The following is a 20597-nucleotide window of genomic DNA, read 5'->3' as shown; positions in this document are numbered from 1 at the left end:
CTAACACTCCCTTCTCTTCCTGTTGCTTGATCCAGTGTAATTAAATAATAGATTTCATTTCATAACTTTGCAGTAGTAATAAAGAGGAAATTATGTTCAGAAGGCATGTTTATTTTTTTTCCCCAGCCTTTTCATGGCTTAAAAGTGATTCTTTCTCTTCGTGCTAAAGTAATGTGAAACAGCCTTTTCAAACTTATGTCCTTGGGAAATGAATGTTAATTAAAGAATGAACATTAAATAAGAGTTAGGAAATCAGTGCCATTTTTCAACACAAATATCTGTTGTTCGGATTTTACATTTGTGCTCTTTCATGTTGCTTTCTTTTCTTTCTCTGAGCAAGAGTTCCTTCCTATATTTTTTGAAGTTCTGAGAATTATAATTCATACAAATGGAAATATAGCAAACCGACACATACATACAAAAATTTAGACTTCCTTTCCTCTTGCATGAAAGTGGGTCTACCTTGGACTGGGACTATTGTTTCATAAATTTCCCTCTATTTTTTAGATCCTTGGAAGAAAGGTCCTCCTAAATAGATTTAGGATTTTGAAGCCATTTTGACAGAAGAGAAACAAATTCAAAGGGCTTCCTATTTGCTACACATTCGGATTATACCTTTTCCCCATTGTCAAATCATTTTCCCTAGGGTTAAAATTACAGAATAGGCAGAGATTTTTGCTAGTGTCATTATGTATACTCCGTGCTTATGTGGTTGAAAAAGCATTAAAACTAAATGTTTTTCTCTTCTTTATTTTCTATTATTGTTTTTTCTATTGATCATTTGAGTACATCTCACATGATGTCAAAATTCTGCAGGTAGTTTAAATTATCTTAAGCCCAGACACATGTATATCCTGTCTGCCATCCAAAGCCATTTAAACCAGTAGCATTTTTATGTATTATGTGCCTCACTGCTTAATCTGAGTGATCCTGTAGCATTTAGTTGTAGTCATCATGCAAACTGGGGAGTTCCCACTTGTTCTACACATGCATTTGAGCAGATGAGAATAAAAAGCACAAAGACTGATATGAATTGCCTTCTCTATTCTGTGCACTGATGGTGCCTGCTCTTCAGAGTCATACTTGCTCTGCAGTTCTTTCATTAGCCTGAGGCTTGCTCTAAAAGCGCTTTATCTCTGTGCTTGGAATAGGTAAATATATGTCTTATTTTCCCTATGACAAACCGTGAAGTCTGATTCCAATTTGCTGTCATATGGAAAGGAAGAGTATTTATTTAGTGTTCTGGTGAAACTAATAGAAGGCATGATTATTTTCCTCTGTGAGCGATGTAAGGATGCATGATCTAAACAAATGTTACTCTACAACAACTGGAGAAAGAAACCTCTTTATATTAGATGGTCTCTCAATCAACAGAGAACAGGGTGTTTTTCTTCTACTTGCAGCATTGGAAACTGCACAACAATAATCCTGAATGGTGTGGTTTCTTCTGGGATTTGAAACCAAAGGACAGGAAGTTGTGGTATAACATAAACCTCTACTGGTTTGCATGTCATGGTAGTATTGGAGAAAGAAAAGAGATAAAAATAATTGATGGAGGGGAAATATATCTGAGTTGATAGACTAAATGCTCAAAAGTAATATTACTTTCAGTTCTCAAGAAGGGTAAATTTGAATTGTATTTTTGTTTTACTAAAGGAAAGTTGAGTGCATTTGTTCCTCATAAAATTGCAGAGTCTTATTTTTTCCAAGTAATGTTTTGTACTAAAAAGTCATTCAGAGATGTAACTTAGGTGGACTTAATAATTATATTTGAGATTGCTAACTTTCAATAGCTATAGTGATGCTGTTTAAAAATGAAACAGGTAGTTGTGGAAATTAGAGTGGAAATGTAGTTAGTTTTACTGTAATTTGGACTAGATGACCTTTAAAGGTCCCTTCCAACACAAACTATTCTATGATAATTTCTTCAAAAACATTAGCATTTGTTTAATTTAAACGCAGAGATATTTGCTGCCTGTGATTTACAGTAAAATGGTACCATTTACTTCAGCGTGGAATTATTGAATCATAAACTGGTTTCAGTTGGAAAGGACCCTAAGATCATCCAGTTCCAAACCCCCTGCCATGGGCAGGGACGCATCAAACTCGACCATGTCACCCAAGGCTCCTTGCAGCCTGGCCTTGAACACTGCTGGGGATGGAGCATTCACCACTTCTTTGTGTGAAGTGTGAAGGCACACATTCCAGTGCCTCACCACCCTCACAGTAAAGAACTTCTTCCTTTTATCTAACCTGAACTTCCTCTGTTTAAATTTAAACCCATTCCCCCCTTGTCCTGTCACTAGAGTCACTCATGAAGACTCCCTCCCCAACATCCTTATAGGCCCTCATCAGATATTGGAAGGCTTCTATGAGGTCTTCATGCAGACTTCTGTTGGGTTCTCCCGGCATCTTGAATACTTTGTCAGTCCTAGAACATGTACAGTCAGTAGAAGACCTCTATGCTCATCTTCTTCAGAAATGCAGAGGTCAGAGTGCTTTTGGCCATGAGAATTTTTCAGTTTCATCTTGGCTGATGAATCTTTCATACCTGCACACTTTACCCTTCACAAAACTTTTTTCACAGTCTCTTTCTCATTCTAGAGAACATTACTTCATCGTTTCCCTTTCAGTGATGTTTCTCAGGCTTATTTTTTCTCCCTTGTAACAATAATAACTACAGTAGAAGTTTCCAAGTTTGCTTTCTTGCCTGGTGTTATCATCACCTGCAGTGGCGGAGAGCATCAACAGGGCCATCTCCAGCGCAACACCAAGTCTTGAATTAAAGTTTATGTAGTCAGTGAATAATTTGACCATATTAAAACTTAATTCAGTGAGTATGAATACTTTTTTGCACTTAGATACTTTATGGTTTTAATGTTGTTTGTATAATTTAATTTTGTTTGCTCAGTACTGCCTGTTGCAAAAGTCAGATCTGCAATAGGGTTTCTTTTGTTTCGTGGAAGAAGAAATAAAGGTATAAAATGTTGGCCAAAAAAGATTATTTTTGAATTAGAAGTAGATGAAGGAAAAAATATGAAAAATACATGCCTGGAGCTTAAGTTGAAATGTAGTTATTGTTCAAAAGTGCAGTAAATTCTTTTCCCTGAGTGACAGAAAGTGCAAAACCACACTCTAATTGAAGAAGTTGAGCTTAAATTATTTATAAAAAAGATATTTAAAAAAAATACTGTGATTCAAAGTACATCTTTTGTGAAATTGCAGTATTAATCTCACTATTTACGTGGAAATTTATTTCCTTTATTTAAACTATTGAATATAATAAAAAAAAATCAGAATGTCTCCAGTAGATACAAATCATTACTTTCAGTAGCAGAGGCTAAGCTATTGGGCTGTAAAAATCTTATCATTTTCTAATAATTTTGCCTGTTTATATTTTAAATAAGAATGGTTCAGAATATCAACAAATGTGAGGCTCAGCTATGATTATGCCTGCTAAAAATAAAAAATACAGAGCACAAGGATTCAGCTTCCCTTAATGCTATTTTGTAGTGGGATTGCTGCCTCTACTGCCTACTGAACTGCAAGAGTTGCTACACCAGATCCAACAAGTTTAATAAACATGCAGAATCCATTGTGAAAATGGAATTATTCCACACATGAGAAAAGTTTTTCACCTATTTTTTTATTCCTCCCTTCTCCTGTGTAGCAACACTTCAGTCTCTTAGAGATTGGTAAGGAGTGAACTAATGAGGCTCATATGTCTTCATTAGCAACCTGGATGGGGGACACATAGTATGCTCAGCAACTTTGTTGATAATACTGAATTGGGGTTAGCTGACATCATAGAGCTTTATCTCCAATGGCAGCTTGATAAACTTGAGGTTCAGATGGGTATAAATCTGTTAAGTGTCCACATCCATTGCAGATTAGTCCTATGTATCACTGTGATTTGGGAATCTGCTGCTCTGAGATGCAATGTGCGGTACAGTCTGGAGATGTCCTGAGTGGCCAAATACAGTCTAGCCTCCTCTGATGTTATATTTATGTGTTCCCTTGAAAAGAAATGGTATGAGTTTTAACTTAGAATTGTTTAGTAATGTTCAATTTTATTACTCTGCTCAGTAAAAAGCCTTCCTCTTCCAACTGCAGGGTTTTTCAGCAGAGTCAAAGTGGGTACAACATAGGGAAGCTACAGAAACATGATGCATTTTCCTCTTAGCCCATTCCATTGCACAGGCTGAGTCCCTGTAGTTTTCTAAGGGCTCTTTACAGTTTTTTGATTATTTTTTTCTTTTACATTTTTAGGTTGATCTTGTTTGTAACATGAACATCGGCTCAGGCAAGGTGCAAGTGTTCTGTTTTTGCTACTTTCTCTAGCTATAAGTGTTGCATTTTTTTTACTCTGGTTGTACTGATTGTGTTGCTAAAACACAAAAAACAAAACCAGAAAAACCTTCCAACATTTTCTGTATTCAGAAGAAGTGTGTGGGTTGTTAGTAGAAGGAAGTGAGGTGACGATATCCAAAATTATATGAACTGTTCAATTTAAACAAATGGGAATAGTCGTATCTTTGCTTCATCGTACTAATGTTTTGGGTACTTGAGAGCAGTGTGCAGTTAAAACCTGCAGGCTGAGATGTAGGGATGTTTGTGGAGTTCATTGGACTGGCTTTCACAGTTTCAGTCTGAGGGCAGGTAAGGAGGGGCTGTTTTCTCCCATGTTTGTTAGAACAGTCTGACTTCTGAAATGTATATTAACTGCATGTCACCTCAGAAGTTGAAACCTAGTGAACCTTTAGATGTACTCTCTATGCTTTCAAAGGGTGTTCTTGTGCAACCTGCTTATTGCTGGAGGCGCTTTTGGGATGATTTTTCTCCATCTACTAGTAACTAGCTGCAGACTGTCTGTATCCAGATCCAGCTCTTTGGGCTAGCTGAACTGTGGAAACCAAAAAGCCATTGCCATCTGCAAGAAGGCAAGATGAAACAGTTGATCTTGCTTCAGAGACAGTACATTTTTATTGGGGTTCTTTTTAAGAGACAAATAAAATAAATTTTGTACTTGAGAAGAATTTCTCAGTAAATGCCATGGACTGTGGGGTATGAGCTGATGTTTTCTTATTCCCATGATCTTTATGGAATGAAATTCACTGTATGTCAAGCAAGAAAATGCTCCTCTTACTGCTCTCTACAGCTACCTGAAAGGTGGTTGTAGTGAGGTGGAGGTATTTAAGACTTGTAGCACGTAAGGACATGGTTTAGTGGTGGACTTCATAGAATCGTAGAATAGTTAGGGTTGGAAAAGACCTTAAGATCATCAAGTTCCAACCCCCCTGCCATGGGCAGGGACACCTTGCTCTAAACCATATTACTCAAGGCCTCATCCAACCTGACCTTGAACACTGCCAGGGATGAAGCATTTACAACCTCCCTGGACAACCTATTCCAGTGCTTCACCACCCTAACAGGAAAGAATTTCATCCTTATATCCAATCTAAACTTCCCCTGTTTAAGTTTTAACCCATTACCCCTTGTCCTATCACTACAGTCCCTAATGAAGAGTCCCTCCCCAGCATCCCTATATGCCTCCTTCAGATACTGGAAGGCTGCTATGAGGTCCCAACTTTCTCAGCCGATCTTCATGTGGGAGGTGCTCCACTCCCCTGATCATTCTCGTGGCCCTCCTCTGGACTTGTTCCAACAGATCCATGTCCTTTTTATGTTGAGGACACCAGAACTGTACAAAATACTCCAAGTGAGGTCTCACGAGAGCAGAATAAAGGGGCAGGATCACCTCCTTCGACCTGCTGGTTGCAGTCCTTTTGATGCAGTGTAACATAGTGTTACATTAAATGGTCATGTAAGTGAAAAATACTTGTATTTGAAAACAGACACCTAATAAGAAGACAATTGATTGTCTTTTGAGCTGCAGGTGAAAGTTTAATGTTTTAGGCTGCTTGTGACAATATAGTCATGCTATTTAATCCTTGTGTGGTGATCCTAAATCATTACCTATCAGTGCTCTAAATGGTCTCCGTAATCTAATCACATCCCAAGGATGTGCTAACTGGATAAAGCACATCCCTATGCTGACTTTTGGAAGCAAAATCTCTATTTTTCCTGTTTGTGATAGAAGTTCAGCTGTCATCATTAGTAGCATGTGAGGTACTACGTGGAAGTGAAAACCTGTATTCACCTCTTCTATTTAACTGCCTTCAAAAAGCATGGGGGTGCTCTGTTTGGAATACATTTATAGCACTCTATTTAATTTCAGAATATTCTTTGTTAGTTGCATACTTTTGATCAAGAAAATACGAAGAAATAGGACATTTTAATGCATATTTAATAACAAAAAAACCTTCCTGTCTCAGAAAAAAAAAGTTGGCCAGGTGAACTATGATCTAATTTTCTTCTATAATGAAAACAAAATCATAGCTCCTGAAGCATTATTCTTGGCTCCCAGCAGTTTCAAGGCATGCAAACATTACCATTTTGACTCCATCCTGCAGTTTAACTGGAAGGATTATGTCACAACACAGTATGTTTGTTTTCCAGCTTTTTGTCTGTTTGTCCATCAAGACAGTTTTGTAGAAGAAGTATCGATGATTGTTGACTTTGGAGGTAGTGGAAGTAAAAATAATTATGAATAAAAAAAAGCAGAGAGTACCATTGAAGGAACTGTGTGCTGTCATAGGAGAATGAATACTCCTTTCAACAAATCTATAATTTGCAGAAGTTGCAAAAAGAAAATAGCCGTAAGGTGACTTTTAACATACTTCAGTTCATCCTGCCAAGAAAGTTAACTTCATAAAGTCATTAAACCAGTGATTACATTTTAAAATATTATTCCCCAGCCATTTCTTCTTAGACTTTAAAATATAGTTACTGTATATACTACCTTCTTTGTAATGTGAAAAATTGTAAAATACGCTTATTTTTCATAAACTCCTAATTATTAACAGAGTTCTTTGCGCTCCTATAGTTAAAGTCATTTCAACACTTCCGTTATTTAAACTTCACATTTAGAGTTTCATAATTTGGCTGTAATAAAAAATACATTCAGACTCCAAGGTCTCAAATATTGTTTGCTGGTATTAGGAAATTTAGCCCATTTTTCTTTTAAAAGCTAAGTAAATTGGATTGTTTTCCATTCTTCAAGATAGCCTCAAACAAAATATTTTGTAATGTGGACTAAATAATTTTAATCATTAAGATTTAGGAAAAGACAAGTATGTTGGAACTGATGCTGCCCCAAATTCTGTGACCAGCACTCAATATTACAGCGGCTTGGAGAAGGGAGGTGGTAGGAGAATTCTTGCCATATCTCCACTGTTGCCATACAGAAACCTCATGTGTGAAAAGTAATAGCAGTATTTGTATCATGCCTATCATCTGGAGCTGTGGGCAGTAGACCTGCTGCTCCCAAAGTAAAACTTTGCCATGCTTCCACTGCAGCAAATGGCAAAAGACCTCCTGACCTAAAGGTTACATAGCAGAAAATTGCTTTTCTGGAATGATAAATGCCCGGCTGCTTAGAGATGAATCGTTTCTTTGGTATGGCTTCCTGAAATCCCCCTTCATCATGTAACACGGCCCTGGTAATGGCTTAACAAGGCCTTTAGCTCCGGAAATTAAGGAATCGGGGCTTATTGCATATTAATGGCAACGCTGGGACAGTCAAATAAGACAGTTTGTTATAATACTAATTATAGCAAAGTACTCATGTTGTGGTTTGAATGAGTCAATTATGTGTGTGTTAAATCTATAAATACATCTTCCCCCCAACCTCGGCTGTGTGGTATGTAATTTTTTTTTAATTGCTTAGATACATATTTACCTGAGCATATCCTGGTTTCCCAGGTAAATATGTGTACCAATGCAGAACTCATTATGGTCTGTTTGGATAAATAATCCATATTTTATAACTGTACAGGAAGTAATTATTTTTGTATTTTGCTTTCTTTAAGCCAAAGGAATTAAATGCTCTGTGTTCATTCCTTAAAATAAAATAGATGCAGAATTCGAGGCAATACGAGAATAAAGTTTTCATTGTTTTGGTAGAAGCTGAGAATATTATTCCAGATTTTGATCTTGTGTTTAGCTCAGAATAACTCAATTAAAATAAACAGTGTTATTCAGGATTTACTTAGATACAAATGGGACATGAATTTGGCCTCTTCTCCTTACTCTCCCTTACTTCATTGGGAGATTCCTGTGAGCAGCTTGCACACAATCTTTGCTTTGAATGACATTGTCACTTGTTTATCATTTGAGAAATAAGGTTTTTCAGCTGCATGCAGAAATAAACATATCTGAATGTCATGGTTTAACGCAGTAGCTGAGCCCAAAACAGCCTCTCGATCACCCTTCCCCAATGGCATGGGGAGGGAGTGGGAAGACCCACACAATCACTCTGAACATTCCTCACTTCCTTCTTCCCCCAGCTTTATATGTTGAGCATGATGCTATATGTTATGGAATATCCCTTGAGTCAGTTGGGGTCAGCTGTTCCTGCTGTGTCCCCTCCCAGCTCCTTGTGCACCTTCAGACTACTCGCTGTTGTGGTGAGGAACAGAAAAGGCCTTGACTCTGTGTAAGCATTGCTCAGCAATAGCTAAAACATCCCCGTGTTATCAATGGTGTTTCCAGCACAAATCTAAAACGTAGTCCCCTACCAGCTACTATGAAGAAAATGAACTCTCGCAGCCAAAAGCAGCACACTGAATTTTATAGTAAGAATCATAGAATGGATCGGGTTGGATTAGGTTGGCTTGGAAGGGACCTTAAGGATTATAGTTATGGTCCTAAACGTGTTAGGGAGGTAGAGCATGCTTTCATGTTGGATATTTCTGCCATTGTTTTATATGGTATTTGGAAAGCTGTGTTGTGTTATCACCATGCTAAGGTCAGGTTTTGTAGCACTTTCAGGCTTAGAGGGAGTAAAGTTGGCCTTGGAATAAACACATTTACTGCAATAGATTTACACCAGAGATAAATATTGGCTCATTCTTCATAAATTTATTTTTATTCAGCTTTTTATATTTTATGTTAGAAATAGAAGTAGCTTGTGTGCCCTCAAACCTAATCAGAATAAGAAACAGTTTTGCTTATCCCAAAAAATAGAACTATCATTTTTCACATTCTTACATTTTTTTCAAGTAAGATTATGTTACTGTGACTTCTGAATTCCTGAAATCTCTCTGGTCTCTATGACTGCAAGGGCCAAGAGAGGGTTTCCAAGGGAAAATCTGAAACTCTTCACGCAGTATGTTTTGTGTTGTGCATGCAAGATACACTTAACGTTTTGTATGCATGTGATTAGTGTGGAAAAAATTAATGCAGTCCAGCATTATGATTTATGGACTGAATCTTTTGCCCACTGAACACTTGCCAAAATGAAAATCTTCCCTGCCCCCCTCTACTCCTTTGGATATTAGAAACAGCTACTGTTTTTGTTGATCTTTTTAACTTCTGAATAGGCCCATTTCAAGCCATAGCAGCATGGGAGCTCAGGTTAATAATATACTTATTCAGGCAGTGATACTGAGTGAAACCATTTCTAGTGTGAGTATGAAGGATAGGATTTCTTTAAATTATTTTCAGGTGCATTAATGCATTTCTGAAAGAAGAATATAGGGATATTTGAAAAGAAATAAAATTGCAGTTTATTGATCATGTTACAGGTGTGTATGAGTTTTAATATAAAGAATTTTATAAGGTGTCTCTCCTTTTGTTAACTTTTGTATTGTGCTGACTGTCACTTCATCCATCTAATGAGGATAAGAACAAAGAAACTGTGATTGAAACTTGCCTTTTGGACAGTGGTTTTGAATTTAGAGGATAAGATATATTCCATGCCATGAAGCATCCTTGCTATCCCACCTATTCTATAGCATCATCTTATGCCAGAACCAAAGGCTAGAGAGGTGAAAGGAGCAAATCATACAGACTTCTCTTGTACATTTGGGTTTTACCTCCTTAGTACAGTAGTTTGATAAGCATCAGCTTGCAGGAGTTTGGTTGTAATCTTGTACTTGTTTAAGTATGATCTATTTGTATATAATCTAACCTGATTTCCTGAACCTACTGAAAGTGAATCCAAGGCTGGCGTGCTTAGTCTCTTACAAAAAGATTTTTGCTCTTCACAGCACAATTTGGGGCATTTAGAGGCACTGTCACAATGGAGGTGAGGACAGTTCTTTGCTTCACACTCCTTTGGCCACCTCCTACAAATTTTTGTGGCATTCTTTGCTTAATCCCATCTTTGTCTTTTTCATATCTGTATGGCCTGGTCAGCTCAATCTTTTTTTTTTTTTTTCTAATTAATTTATTAACAGGGTCAGTATTGCCTATCAATTAATTTTTTTTCTCTCAAGTGAAATAGAAAGTATGCCTAAAAAAGTTCTTAAAGTAGGGGTAGAGTTTCTTTCAAAAAATACTTAGGTAAGCTGTTTAAAATTAATATTTGTTATTCTAAAAAATCATGAGAGGGAACAGCCACCATTCCACAGTTGCAGATAAAGTGCTATAGCAAGAATTTGGCATTTTTACATTGCCTGAGAGAATTATATGTTCATTTTCTGAGCTGACGTGGTGCAAGGAAAGAAAATAGGGATGTAGTGGGTTTTTTAAAAAACACTCATTTTAAATATAAACAAAAAAGTTTTTGCCTAATATTTGTCAAAAAGTCTTTCAGGCTTTCCATAAAATTGATTTTCACTTCTTGGCTAGCAGGAGCTACGTGAGTGACACCTTTGAGAGTCCCAGCTTGTGTTTTACTGCATATCTTGTATTTTGCTATGCAAGACCATGTAAAATATTATCTGAACTTATTTAAAAGAAACCCCAGTGAATAAATTTTTTAACATAGAAACAGACATCTTAATTTATTCATTTATTTTAGTTGCAGCAAGCAGCTGAAGTTTCTCAGTTGAGAGGAGCGAGAGTCATCTCTGCTGAGGATCTCTTGTTCCTAATGCGCAAAGATAAGGTATAGTAATAAGACAAACATTTCTTATATTACATAGTGAACTGCTTAATGTGTTTTGACATGCTTGCTTAAGCAATGTAAAAGGAGTCCGTCATCATGATTAGCTTTATTTGAAAGTATAGCTTCCCTGTAATTGTATTTTGCACAGTGCAATAGTTGTATAACATTTTAATTCATTATCATTTTCTATTGCAACTGCAATTATCAAAACTGCAATTATTAAGTTTTGGAGTGGGTAATGTACCTTAGAGCTTGCTCAAAAGAATTTCCTTAGTTACCCCTTTTCCCTTACCCTTTTTTCTCCCCTTTATTTCCTTTCCTCATTTGATAGATGAAACTTAATAACCAAAGTCATATCAAAATTAAAAAATGCTAGAACATGAAAACCAATTGCAGGTTTTTAATCTGATATAATCCATAAAGCTATACTCAAAACAGTGGTTAATATGGATGCCAAACGGAAATATGCATTTGTAGACTGGAATTTCCAAACTAAGTGAAGAATTTGGAGTGTTCTCTCAATTTTGGCTTTCTAAAAGTCTGTCTCACAGTTGACAAGCAAAGTATAAAGGAGCTCAGATAAATAATGCTCATATAGAATTGCTTCTGACCTGGATGTATTTTCTAGATATGGATATTTTACAGTACCAAAAATTATGAATATTTAAAAAAATATATTTACTGAGTAATATATTACACATTTGTATGTTTATGTTACAAAGTTGCTGTAAAGAAAAAACTATAAAATACTAATTAATATAATTATTTTTTTTCTTTTAGAAGAAGCTTAGAAGGCTACTTAAATACATGTTTTTTCGAGACTATAAGTCTAAAATTGTCAAAGGAATAGAAGAAGATGACCTCCTTGAAGGTAGAAAAAGGAATTTACTTAATTTGGGGAAGACTTAATATTTTATAAATGCACTGAACAGCTCAATGCAAAGTATGAATATCTAGTTTAATAGTTAAAGACAGAAAACTATTGTCTGCTTTTTGATATGAAACACTGTATAAGTATTGTTATCTATGATCCCAATAACAAGTAAAACTGCTTAATGTCAGAACTCTGTTGAGGTAAGAAACTGGTGCTAATTAAAGGCCTAATTGATTTGAGCATGTGTAATTTAAATGTGACAGCTACCTCATGCAATTGAATGGACTTTGTATTGTCAGAGGGGTTTGACCTGTTTTGGTTTTTTGTTTTTTTTTTTTTTTTTAATCCCATAATCTAAAGTCACTGAATACTAATACATGACCTGGCTTTGTTTTCAGTCTGATTTAACGTTTTATAATTCTAACCTGTAATTCAAAGAATGGGAAACACTTCTGTTTCCCCATTCCATCAGCAAATCAGAGATTTTGTAACCAATGCATTTAAAGGAAAAGTCCTTTAAATTAAAAATATATTAATTTATGCCATATAATTTGCTGGTACAAAATTTTGTTGATTTATATTGATAGAATAATTAGCATTTCCTTTGTTAAATGTTAAATTAAAATTTATCATAGCAAATCTAAACCTTGCCATGTTCGTACATCACTTTTTTTGTATTTAGCTTACTTCCTTTCTCAGAGTTTTTTTGTTCGCCTTTTTTTTTTTTTGGCCTTACAATGAATTCCTTGTGTTTGGTTCTCTGAGCATCCACACTGATGTTAGATAAACACTGTATGTCTTGCTTTGACTTAACCAATCTGTGGATAAGTTTTTGTCGACTCGTTTGAGATTTAATTTGCCTGTGGCATTTTATTTTCACCATACGTGGAAGTATATTGTTTCGTGCAAGCCATCTGGCAGTATAGCTTTCTACCTGAAAGCTTTGTTTTTTATAATACTTAAGTCTGTCTCTCTATTTAAAACAAATAACCAATTTTTGAAAGCCATTAAAAAGCTCATTAAATGCTTCCTAAACACAGTTCATCTGGGAATTAAAGATTGCATTTTCTAGAAGCCATTAGTTTTGTTGTGTGACGTTAATGTCTTTGTAGCTGCTATTCTGTTTATAACAACAGAGATCGCCTCTCCAGGGTTTTCCAGGCTTTATGATAGAGCATTAGTCCATCTCCTGTGGAGTTGTGTCTTAATGTTTGTGTTATACTTTTCTTTAGGATGTAGGTAGTGGAGATGTTCTGCATGTTCTCAGAAAAAAAACTTTTCCTCTATATATTCTATTCTAAAAGTGAGGTTTTTGTGCAAGCAAAGGATGGTTTCTTCTACACCTCTGTCCATTGTGAGAATAATTATATGTGAGCAGTAGACTAGGTTTCTCCAGATTACAAAAACCACTAGGTCATACTAGGAAAGACCGAAGGTGACTTTTTACTACAGTGCTGCTGCAGTATAGTAGTTACATCTCCTTGCTCAGGTAGCACAACTGAGGAAAACAGTAAGAACAGGTCTTTTCTGAATAGTGCATCTGATTCTAAAACGTGTCCTTCCTAGGGACATCGATTGATGTTTGGAGAAGCCAAATAACTAAAGTTTGTTGATCTTTGCTTACCTTTGTTCAGACAAATTCAACAGCAGTAACACCAACAAACGGCAGAAGCTTGCTCAAGACTTCCTCAACTCCATTGACCAGACTGGAGAGCTCTTAGCTATGTTTGAGGATGATGAGATTGATGATGTCAAGCAAGAGCGGATGGAGGTAATTCTTTTCTTTTACTGATACCCAGCTCCAGCAGAGAAAACTGAAATATTTCATACATCATGCTGTTTTGATGCCTTTTTCATGCTGCCTATTATATAACATTGTTACATGTTTTTCCTTTTGCCCAGATGGTCTAAAGGAATCCTATTTCCATATTTTTCCTATTCCCTCAAATGTTTCCTGATATCTAAGCACACATGCTGAGAAGGAAGATTATTAAAGGGTAGTTATGGATTTTTCTGTCTGCCATGTATTTGTATTTCCTTCCTGTAGAAAGTAGATTCTAATTATAAACATTTCACACACATTTTTTTACAGTTTTTTCTTTTTCATTATTGGTCTCATTTGAAAATTGTTTCAACAGCATTTTGAGACATTCTGTTCTGTCATTCCGGTACAATTTTTGGGGGGTCTGAAATGCTACAGAAGTTGCTAAATGTATGATGTTCCCTGTCCTAGACAAGGACAGATCTGATTCTGTGTCTGTCAAGGAATGTGTTCCTGTAATTAAATATTTATCTTTGAGCTGACTACATTTTGTCTTTTCCCGCTAGACTGTAATTCATGAAGTGTATATACATACCTTATAAAGTAACTCTGTCTGTTGCTCTTCTTTATTGCATTTCATGAACTCTTGATCTGTTTCCATGTTAAAAAAAAACAAAACAAAACCTCAAGAGCTACTTATTTTAGAGTAGATTAATGAATCCTGTAGATGTGTGAAGTCAGTACTATGTACTTTCTTTCTTACTAGATTTTCAAACTAATGACAAAACATGAAAGATTGAGGCATCCTATTCAAAATGTTTAACATATTTTTGGCTTTCTTTGGGATTTTGTTGTCACTTTTAGGTGTGTGGAAAGGAATCAAAGATAGTAGGAAGTGTGCTACATTCCTAAAGGAAGAGTTGTTAATGGACGCGCTAACCTCTTGTATCACATTTTCTTTGTGCAGTACATTGTCTAATCCATGCTATGTTTTGGAGGATATCCAGTAGACACTTTAACAGCATTCTTTGAGGAATTAGTATGCTTAAATCATGAATTGCAATCTAAAGGCAGTGTTCCTTTTAGGTATCAATTACGTCAGAAATGTGTGGTTATCTTGATTTGGACAACTGTAAATGATTTCAGTTCCACTTTGCCTTGGGCCAAAATCATGCTAAGTTGTCCAGAGCAGATGATAAACATATATTTCTGATGTCATTATGGGCTAAACAGGATATGATTGTTTAGCAGTATGGTTTCAGTTATGATACAAAAAGCAAATATTGTTTATACTCCTTTCTTTTAAAACATTTTATAAAATTAGAGCTAAGAATTCATGAGATTGCTTGCTGTCCTGTGAAGTCTATTCTGCATTTGTACCATGGAGGAGTAAGCAAAGCTCTAAGCCACTTTCAGATGTTACTAAAGGAGAAGAAACAACTCTACACTTTGGTCTGGAAAACACCCACTAATACTGTCGTATTAAAAAGAAACAACATTCTTGTAGGATTAAATATAGAACTTATTGATGTATCCTGTGATTTTCATTTGAAGCAAAAGGACTATCTCTAAAACAGTAATAATAGCAATGTGCAAAGGAAACTGAAATACTCTTAAAATACAGGGCAGACATTAAGAACAAAATTCACATTACTTTGTCATGGTACATGATTATGGTATGGATACGTTGTAATTAGATGATTTATTACAAAACCTTCAATAATAGCAATAAACAGTGTCAAACCAGCTACGTGTACTGGCAAAATCAAAACAAAATAAAAACTGGAATAGCACCTGTGCATCACTTCATAACAGTTAGTATTTTGCCTTCCTAAGATAGCAGTAAAATACCAGTGAAACACTATTCCTTAGAGTAAGAACAGTTATAGATAGAATAAACTGTCTTGTTATTAAAATCAAATATAGGTATTTTAAAACCTCAGGCAATGTCATTGCAAAGCTGACTTTTCTCTCATTCTGTAGATACCAATTTTTATCATTTATTTTATAGTTCAAATACCACCCCTACCAGGAAAAATTCTTCCCATCAAATGTCTGATCTGACATATGAAGGAATGTGTAGTGCATCATGCTGTGTATGCTCTGTTTCACTTTTGTTCCCCTAGGATTAAGAGAAACACCATTCATCTGTCACTCTGACTGCTAATTTAGGGATGTATTTCCAGCACTCACATGTTACATGCAATAATTCAGTTGCAGTAGCTGCCATAATGCTTTCATAATACATTGCAAGTTTCAATAAACAGTGGAGGGAAAATAACTTCCCTAGAAGAACAGAATTCCTTGAAAGCAGACTAGATGCCAGCAAAATGCTAAAACTAAGTTATATCCCCATGGAAAGGGACTGGCAGAAGCTTGTGGTTCTTTAATGTGTCTTGTCCTATGAGATACGTTAGGTATTTAAAAACAACGGGTACATATTATTGTTCTAGGAAGTTCATTGTGGATGTGAGCTGTTTCTGTTAGTGGGAAATCTGTACAAAGCTCGCAGAAATGCAATGGGCTGTGTCCAAAACACAGTAGAGTGCAATAAAATGTAGGTGCATGTGGAATATATCCTTTTTTTTCACATGAGGTTTAATTACTTCAGTTTAATTCTGTCTCTGTTCAGGTACAGTTAGTTTCTGGGCAATACACCTAAACTAACCTAAATGCACTTCAGCATATGAGGAATCATGCTGTGTAGTCCACTTTGTTTTAGTCATAGAAATAAGGTAGACTTTGTATACAGTACTAAATTAGCAATGACCAGGAAGATTCCTTCTACTGAAATATAACCATCAGCTTTTGCGTGGTCACACTTAGACGTGAGCAAGGTAGCATTGTCCCAAACAATACCTAGGAGTCAGCCTGGGCCAGGAGTTATCTCCAGCACACAGTTTGGATGTGGCCACTCTCTTGGGGAGGTTTGGAGATCAGGAACATGGACACAGGTTGCTCCATGCTGGCTGCCCTTTGACCTAGGGCGTGGACCTGGCGTCTTATGACTGAGACAGCTAAAATTTGGTGGCGCAGTTCAGAAGAAGCCCTATGAGCTCTTCTGTTCAAGGAGGGTTTGAAAAGGGTGTTGAAGTACTCAAATTCATTGTGGTAATTTGGAAGAGACATACAAAAAATAAATAGAAAAATATTTAGAGAAAGCTCTGAGGCCTTTGAGTACTACTGTGCTCATCTTAATGGTGAAAATTATGCTAGTGTAAGTGCTGTATGGGGTCATCACTCTTTAGGGAGTATCTGTTCCTGCAGGGTGTATTACTAACAAACTGGAGTTCTGTTTAAAGCTCATATAGAAAGCTTAGTGCTGTAGTACGGATAACATACACTTAATAGAAACTGCATGCCAGAAGACAAACTAAGAAGTTTTATGATGCTAGGCATCAAGGCATTGTTTCTCAGAGCACATCTATTTTGCTGTAGAATTGTTATGATAAACTCATTTTTCTTCAGAAACAATTACTTTTAACGTTCTCGCTGATTTCAGATTCTTGTCAGTAGAATCTATATTTTGTATTTAGTTGAGTGGTAACTTCTTATATCTCACAATATTGTTCCCAAATCAAATAATTTATTAATTTTTAGAATCACAGTTTATAAGCACTAACCCTTCTTTGATTTTAGCAGTGCATCTTGGGGTGAGATTCAGCTACAGATGAAAACATTTAAATTTGTTTGGGGTTTGTGCATGGGAGTTAAGTGTCTCATCTCCTGCTGTAATTACAGGAGACACAGGCATTATAAATAATGGAGTTTAAAGAGCTATTCAGCTGATCAGATGTTTGTATCTTCTTTACAATGAGATACACAGCTCCTCTGGATGTATTTATCTTGTAGAAAATTTCCCTGTGTTGTCAGTTACCATTCTGCTGCTAATCCTGGCTGTATGGGGGGAGTTGAGGATGAAAAAATAAGATTTAAAAAGTATTAGAAGTGGAAAAGGCTTGAGTTTTTGGGAACTAGAGTTTTGGAGAACTAGTGAAGGGATGGAATGTATATATATATATACTCACAAGTATGTATGGTTGCTCAGGTTCACTTGAGAATAGGAGTGCAATACTTGTATTTTTGTGCTGTCTTAAAAGAATACTCTCACAGATCTGTCATCCATTTATCTTGTGCTGGTCCACATAAAGAATTGCACCTAATATATCATTTACACCAGCAACATAATAGCCTTAAATTTTAAGACATTAAGCTTTTAAAAAATAAAAGGGAATAGAAAATAAGGTTCCTTGTTCTTCATCCAGAGTTGTCAAATAGGGTTCCCAGTGCAAAAACCCAGAAGGACAAGCCATACCATTAGAAACCTTATGTCTTATGATTCATTTTCGTATTGGTATGACTAAATAATTGGAGCCCTAAGTGTAAACCAGTATCATCCTCACCTATGTGTCCAGGCCAAATAAGAGGAGATTGTCTTGAATTTGAAAAGGGATTTCAAATGTCTAAGTAAAGTACTCAAATAGGAGTTGGAAAGTTCCTGCCTGAGGACACCAGATTCCAGGGGTAGTGATGAAAAAAACCCACAATCTCCCTGTCCCAGCCCCCTTAACCTGTTTTGAGAGCTCAGTGCATTGCTACTGCAAGCTGGTCAGAACTTCACTTAACCATACATGCCAAAAAGTTTAAACAGCCCAATAACTTAAGGCCACATTGTGTACTCAGAAATGAGAGAGAAACAATCCAGGGGGAATTTCACTTCTTAGATCAGAGAGGAAAATGATAATTCTTTGCTTATTTAATGCTTTACACATTTGAACGTAATCCATCAGAAGCTAGGAAAAGTACTTCTGGTGTCTCCAGGGTGGTTCTTTTTGGAGACTGAAGTTCTGTATGTGAAGTGAGACGCTGACGATATGAAAACAGTGTATGATGATCTGTAGCAGACTATAAGGTCAACATCAGCTCCCTGTATGCCATCTACTTCTTTTGATATACATAGATGCAAAGATTAAAAAGAACAATACATGGAACATCGGTCAAGGAAAATAAAAACTTTATTCTCTAGGCCATGTGGTTTTTTTTTTTCCCTGATATTGCAAAACATACCTTATGGAAGTCAGAAATGCAGATATAGAGGGAATTAATTTCACTGCATCAATCCAGTGTTTCCAGATGAGTGCCAAGATAGCACAACTAGTAGTGTCTCAACTGTAAATTAGCTGTCTGGACATCAAAGTGCTTGTAACCATATAAAAATAAGCCTGCTGGTATTAATGGTTTCTCTGATTACACGTTGCTTGGGAATGTTTGGGATACTGGGAAAACACTATTTCTCTTCAGTAATGGTTGAATTGGTTAAAAGTAAACAGAAAATAAACAGAAACAGTTTTTTATTATTATCTATAAGTCTGTAAATATTGTCTCATTCTTGTTGGAACGGAAAAAAAGCTATCGTGAAAAGATTTCTTGTTAATGCCAGCAATATCAATATACATTTTACACTGTTACAAATCTAAGATTATTAGGATTTTCTCACATTGGGTTCAATTGCTATGGTTACATAAAGTGTGCTATTTGTTTGGATCTTCAGTCCTGGTAGCATACTGGTCTTAGAGCATTTTACTAATGTTGCTTATACTGTAAGGCAGTTTCCTTGGAGGAAAAGGTGTTATTTGCTTTCCTGTCTTTTAGTTCTTTGGGTATTTTTTGCCACTGTTTGCTTTCCCTGAGGAAGATTCTGGGCTGTTGTATTTTTGACACTGAAATGACTTTGTTTTAACTTAACTTCTGGAAGGAAACTTAGACCTGCAAATACCTTCTGCAAAATTACTAAGAATCCTTTTTTTTTCAAACTGGCATTTACCCTCTGACAGCAGAGTGAACAAGCTATGTGTCATCATAGCCCTTCTATATACATTTGTAACATACAGACAAAATAGAGGAGTACTGAAAGTAATTTTCAGGCTGCACTCCAGCTAAATAAAGCTAGAATGAGCTCAGATCTATTGAACTGCACAACTTAATGGGTAAAGAAAAAATCTGTTGGAGGCTATTGAATACAAAGACATTGCATGTGGTTAAGCAAGTACTTAAACCACAGACCACTGGGTGCTGTATGACTATTCAGGAGAATAATTATTAAAAACTTAATTGTAAGTTGTAAGCTTATATTTATTATACTATTCCCTAAACCTTCACAGCTAGCTACTCTTGGAGCCTGGGATAAGTGGAGATATGTTCTGTCCCTCCTTACATGTATTTGATCTTTGCTTTTCTTCTTTTTTTCTTGGTTTGAGGTGTTTGGTTTTTTTACTTCTGACCACAGGATTAGCCAGGGCTAGTGCAGTTTTCCTCCTCAGAAGTAAAGAAGTCATTTTGCTAGTTTCTGGTCTATATTGCCTGCAGTACTAGATTGAATTCAGGTAGGATTTTGTAAACCTCTGTCACAGGTACTGTAGTAAGATATCAAGAATCACTTGATTCACTCAATAGTTGCTATCTGTGTATCATCATCTTCCTTTGAGTAAGTTCCAGAGTGAAAGCTAGCATGTCATAAGATTTGATTAAATATGATCCAGTTGCTAAGTACAAATGTTGTAATTTTACGTTCCCATTTGAAAAGCCAGCAAGGGGCCAAGACTTCCCACCTATATTCAGAGTAGAGTTCAAATACTGCTAGGAAAGCCAAATGATCTGTTGCCAAAGGTGATGGTCGTTAAAATAAATCAAATAGTAAATATTGCTTCCTATCAAATTAAGAGATATATTAGAAATACCTCTTTGGCATTTTTAGTTTCAAAGCTTATTCTGATAGGACCACACTTGTAACCTGACACTTAGTCTATCCCTAAAATAGGATATTCTATGGCAGGTTTTTAGATGAGTCATCATTTTAGTACTGATAGTAAGAATAAGAATACAGGTACAGTGAACAATACAAAGTATGCATGTTAATGTGATTTTAGTTTTATCAGCTTTCCATGTAAATTAACATACAAGGAATTAAAGTAGCATAAGTAGTCTCTTAACCAGGGTAGTTACCTCCC

General features: G+C 36.0%; 1 protein-coding gene across 5 annotated transcripts in view; it reads left to right on the top strand.

The window, feature by feature from the left end:
* The window catches only part of SUPT3H (SPT3 homolog, SAGA and STAGA complex component), a 268832-nt gene that overhangs the window by 171222 nt on the left and 77013 nt on the right, over positions 1–20597 (top strand). For all 5 annotated transcript variants that reach the window (XM_061372273.1, XM_061372275.1, XM_061372272.1 and 2 more), the window contains exons 4-6: positions 10868–10954; positions 11735–11825; positions 13463–13599. In XM_061372273.1, coding sequence (XP_061228257.1) covers positions 10868–10954; positions 11735–11825; positions 13463–13599 — 315 coding nt within the window. The remainder of the gene's footprint in view (positions 1–10867; positions 10955–11734; positions 11826–13462; positions 13600–20597) is intronic.

Source organism: Neopsephotus bourkii, unplaced genomic scaffold (assembly GCF_033783945.1).
Source record: "Neopsephotus bourkii isolate Nb327-2 ecotype Australia unplaced genomic scaffold, CSIRO-AGI_Nbou_v1 NB_1600, whole genome shotgun sequence".
NCBI lineage: Eukaryota > Metazoa > Chordata > Aves > Psittaciformes > Psittacidae > Neopsephotus > Neopsephotus bourkii.
The sequence above is the reverse complement of the archived record's forward strand: the minus strand, read 5'-3'. Positions and strand labels throughout refer to the sequence as shown.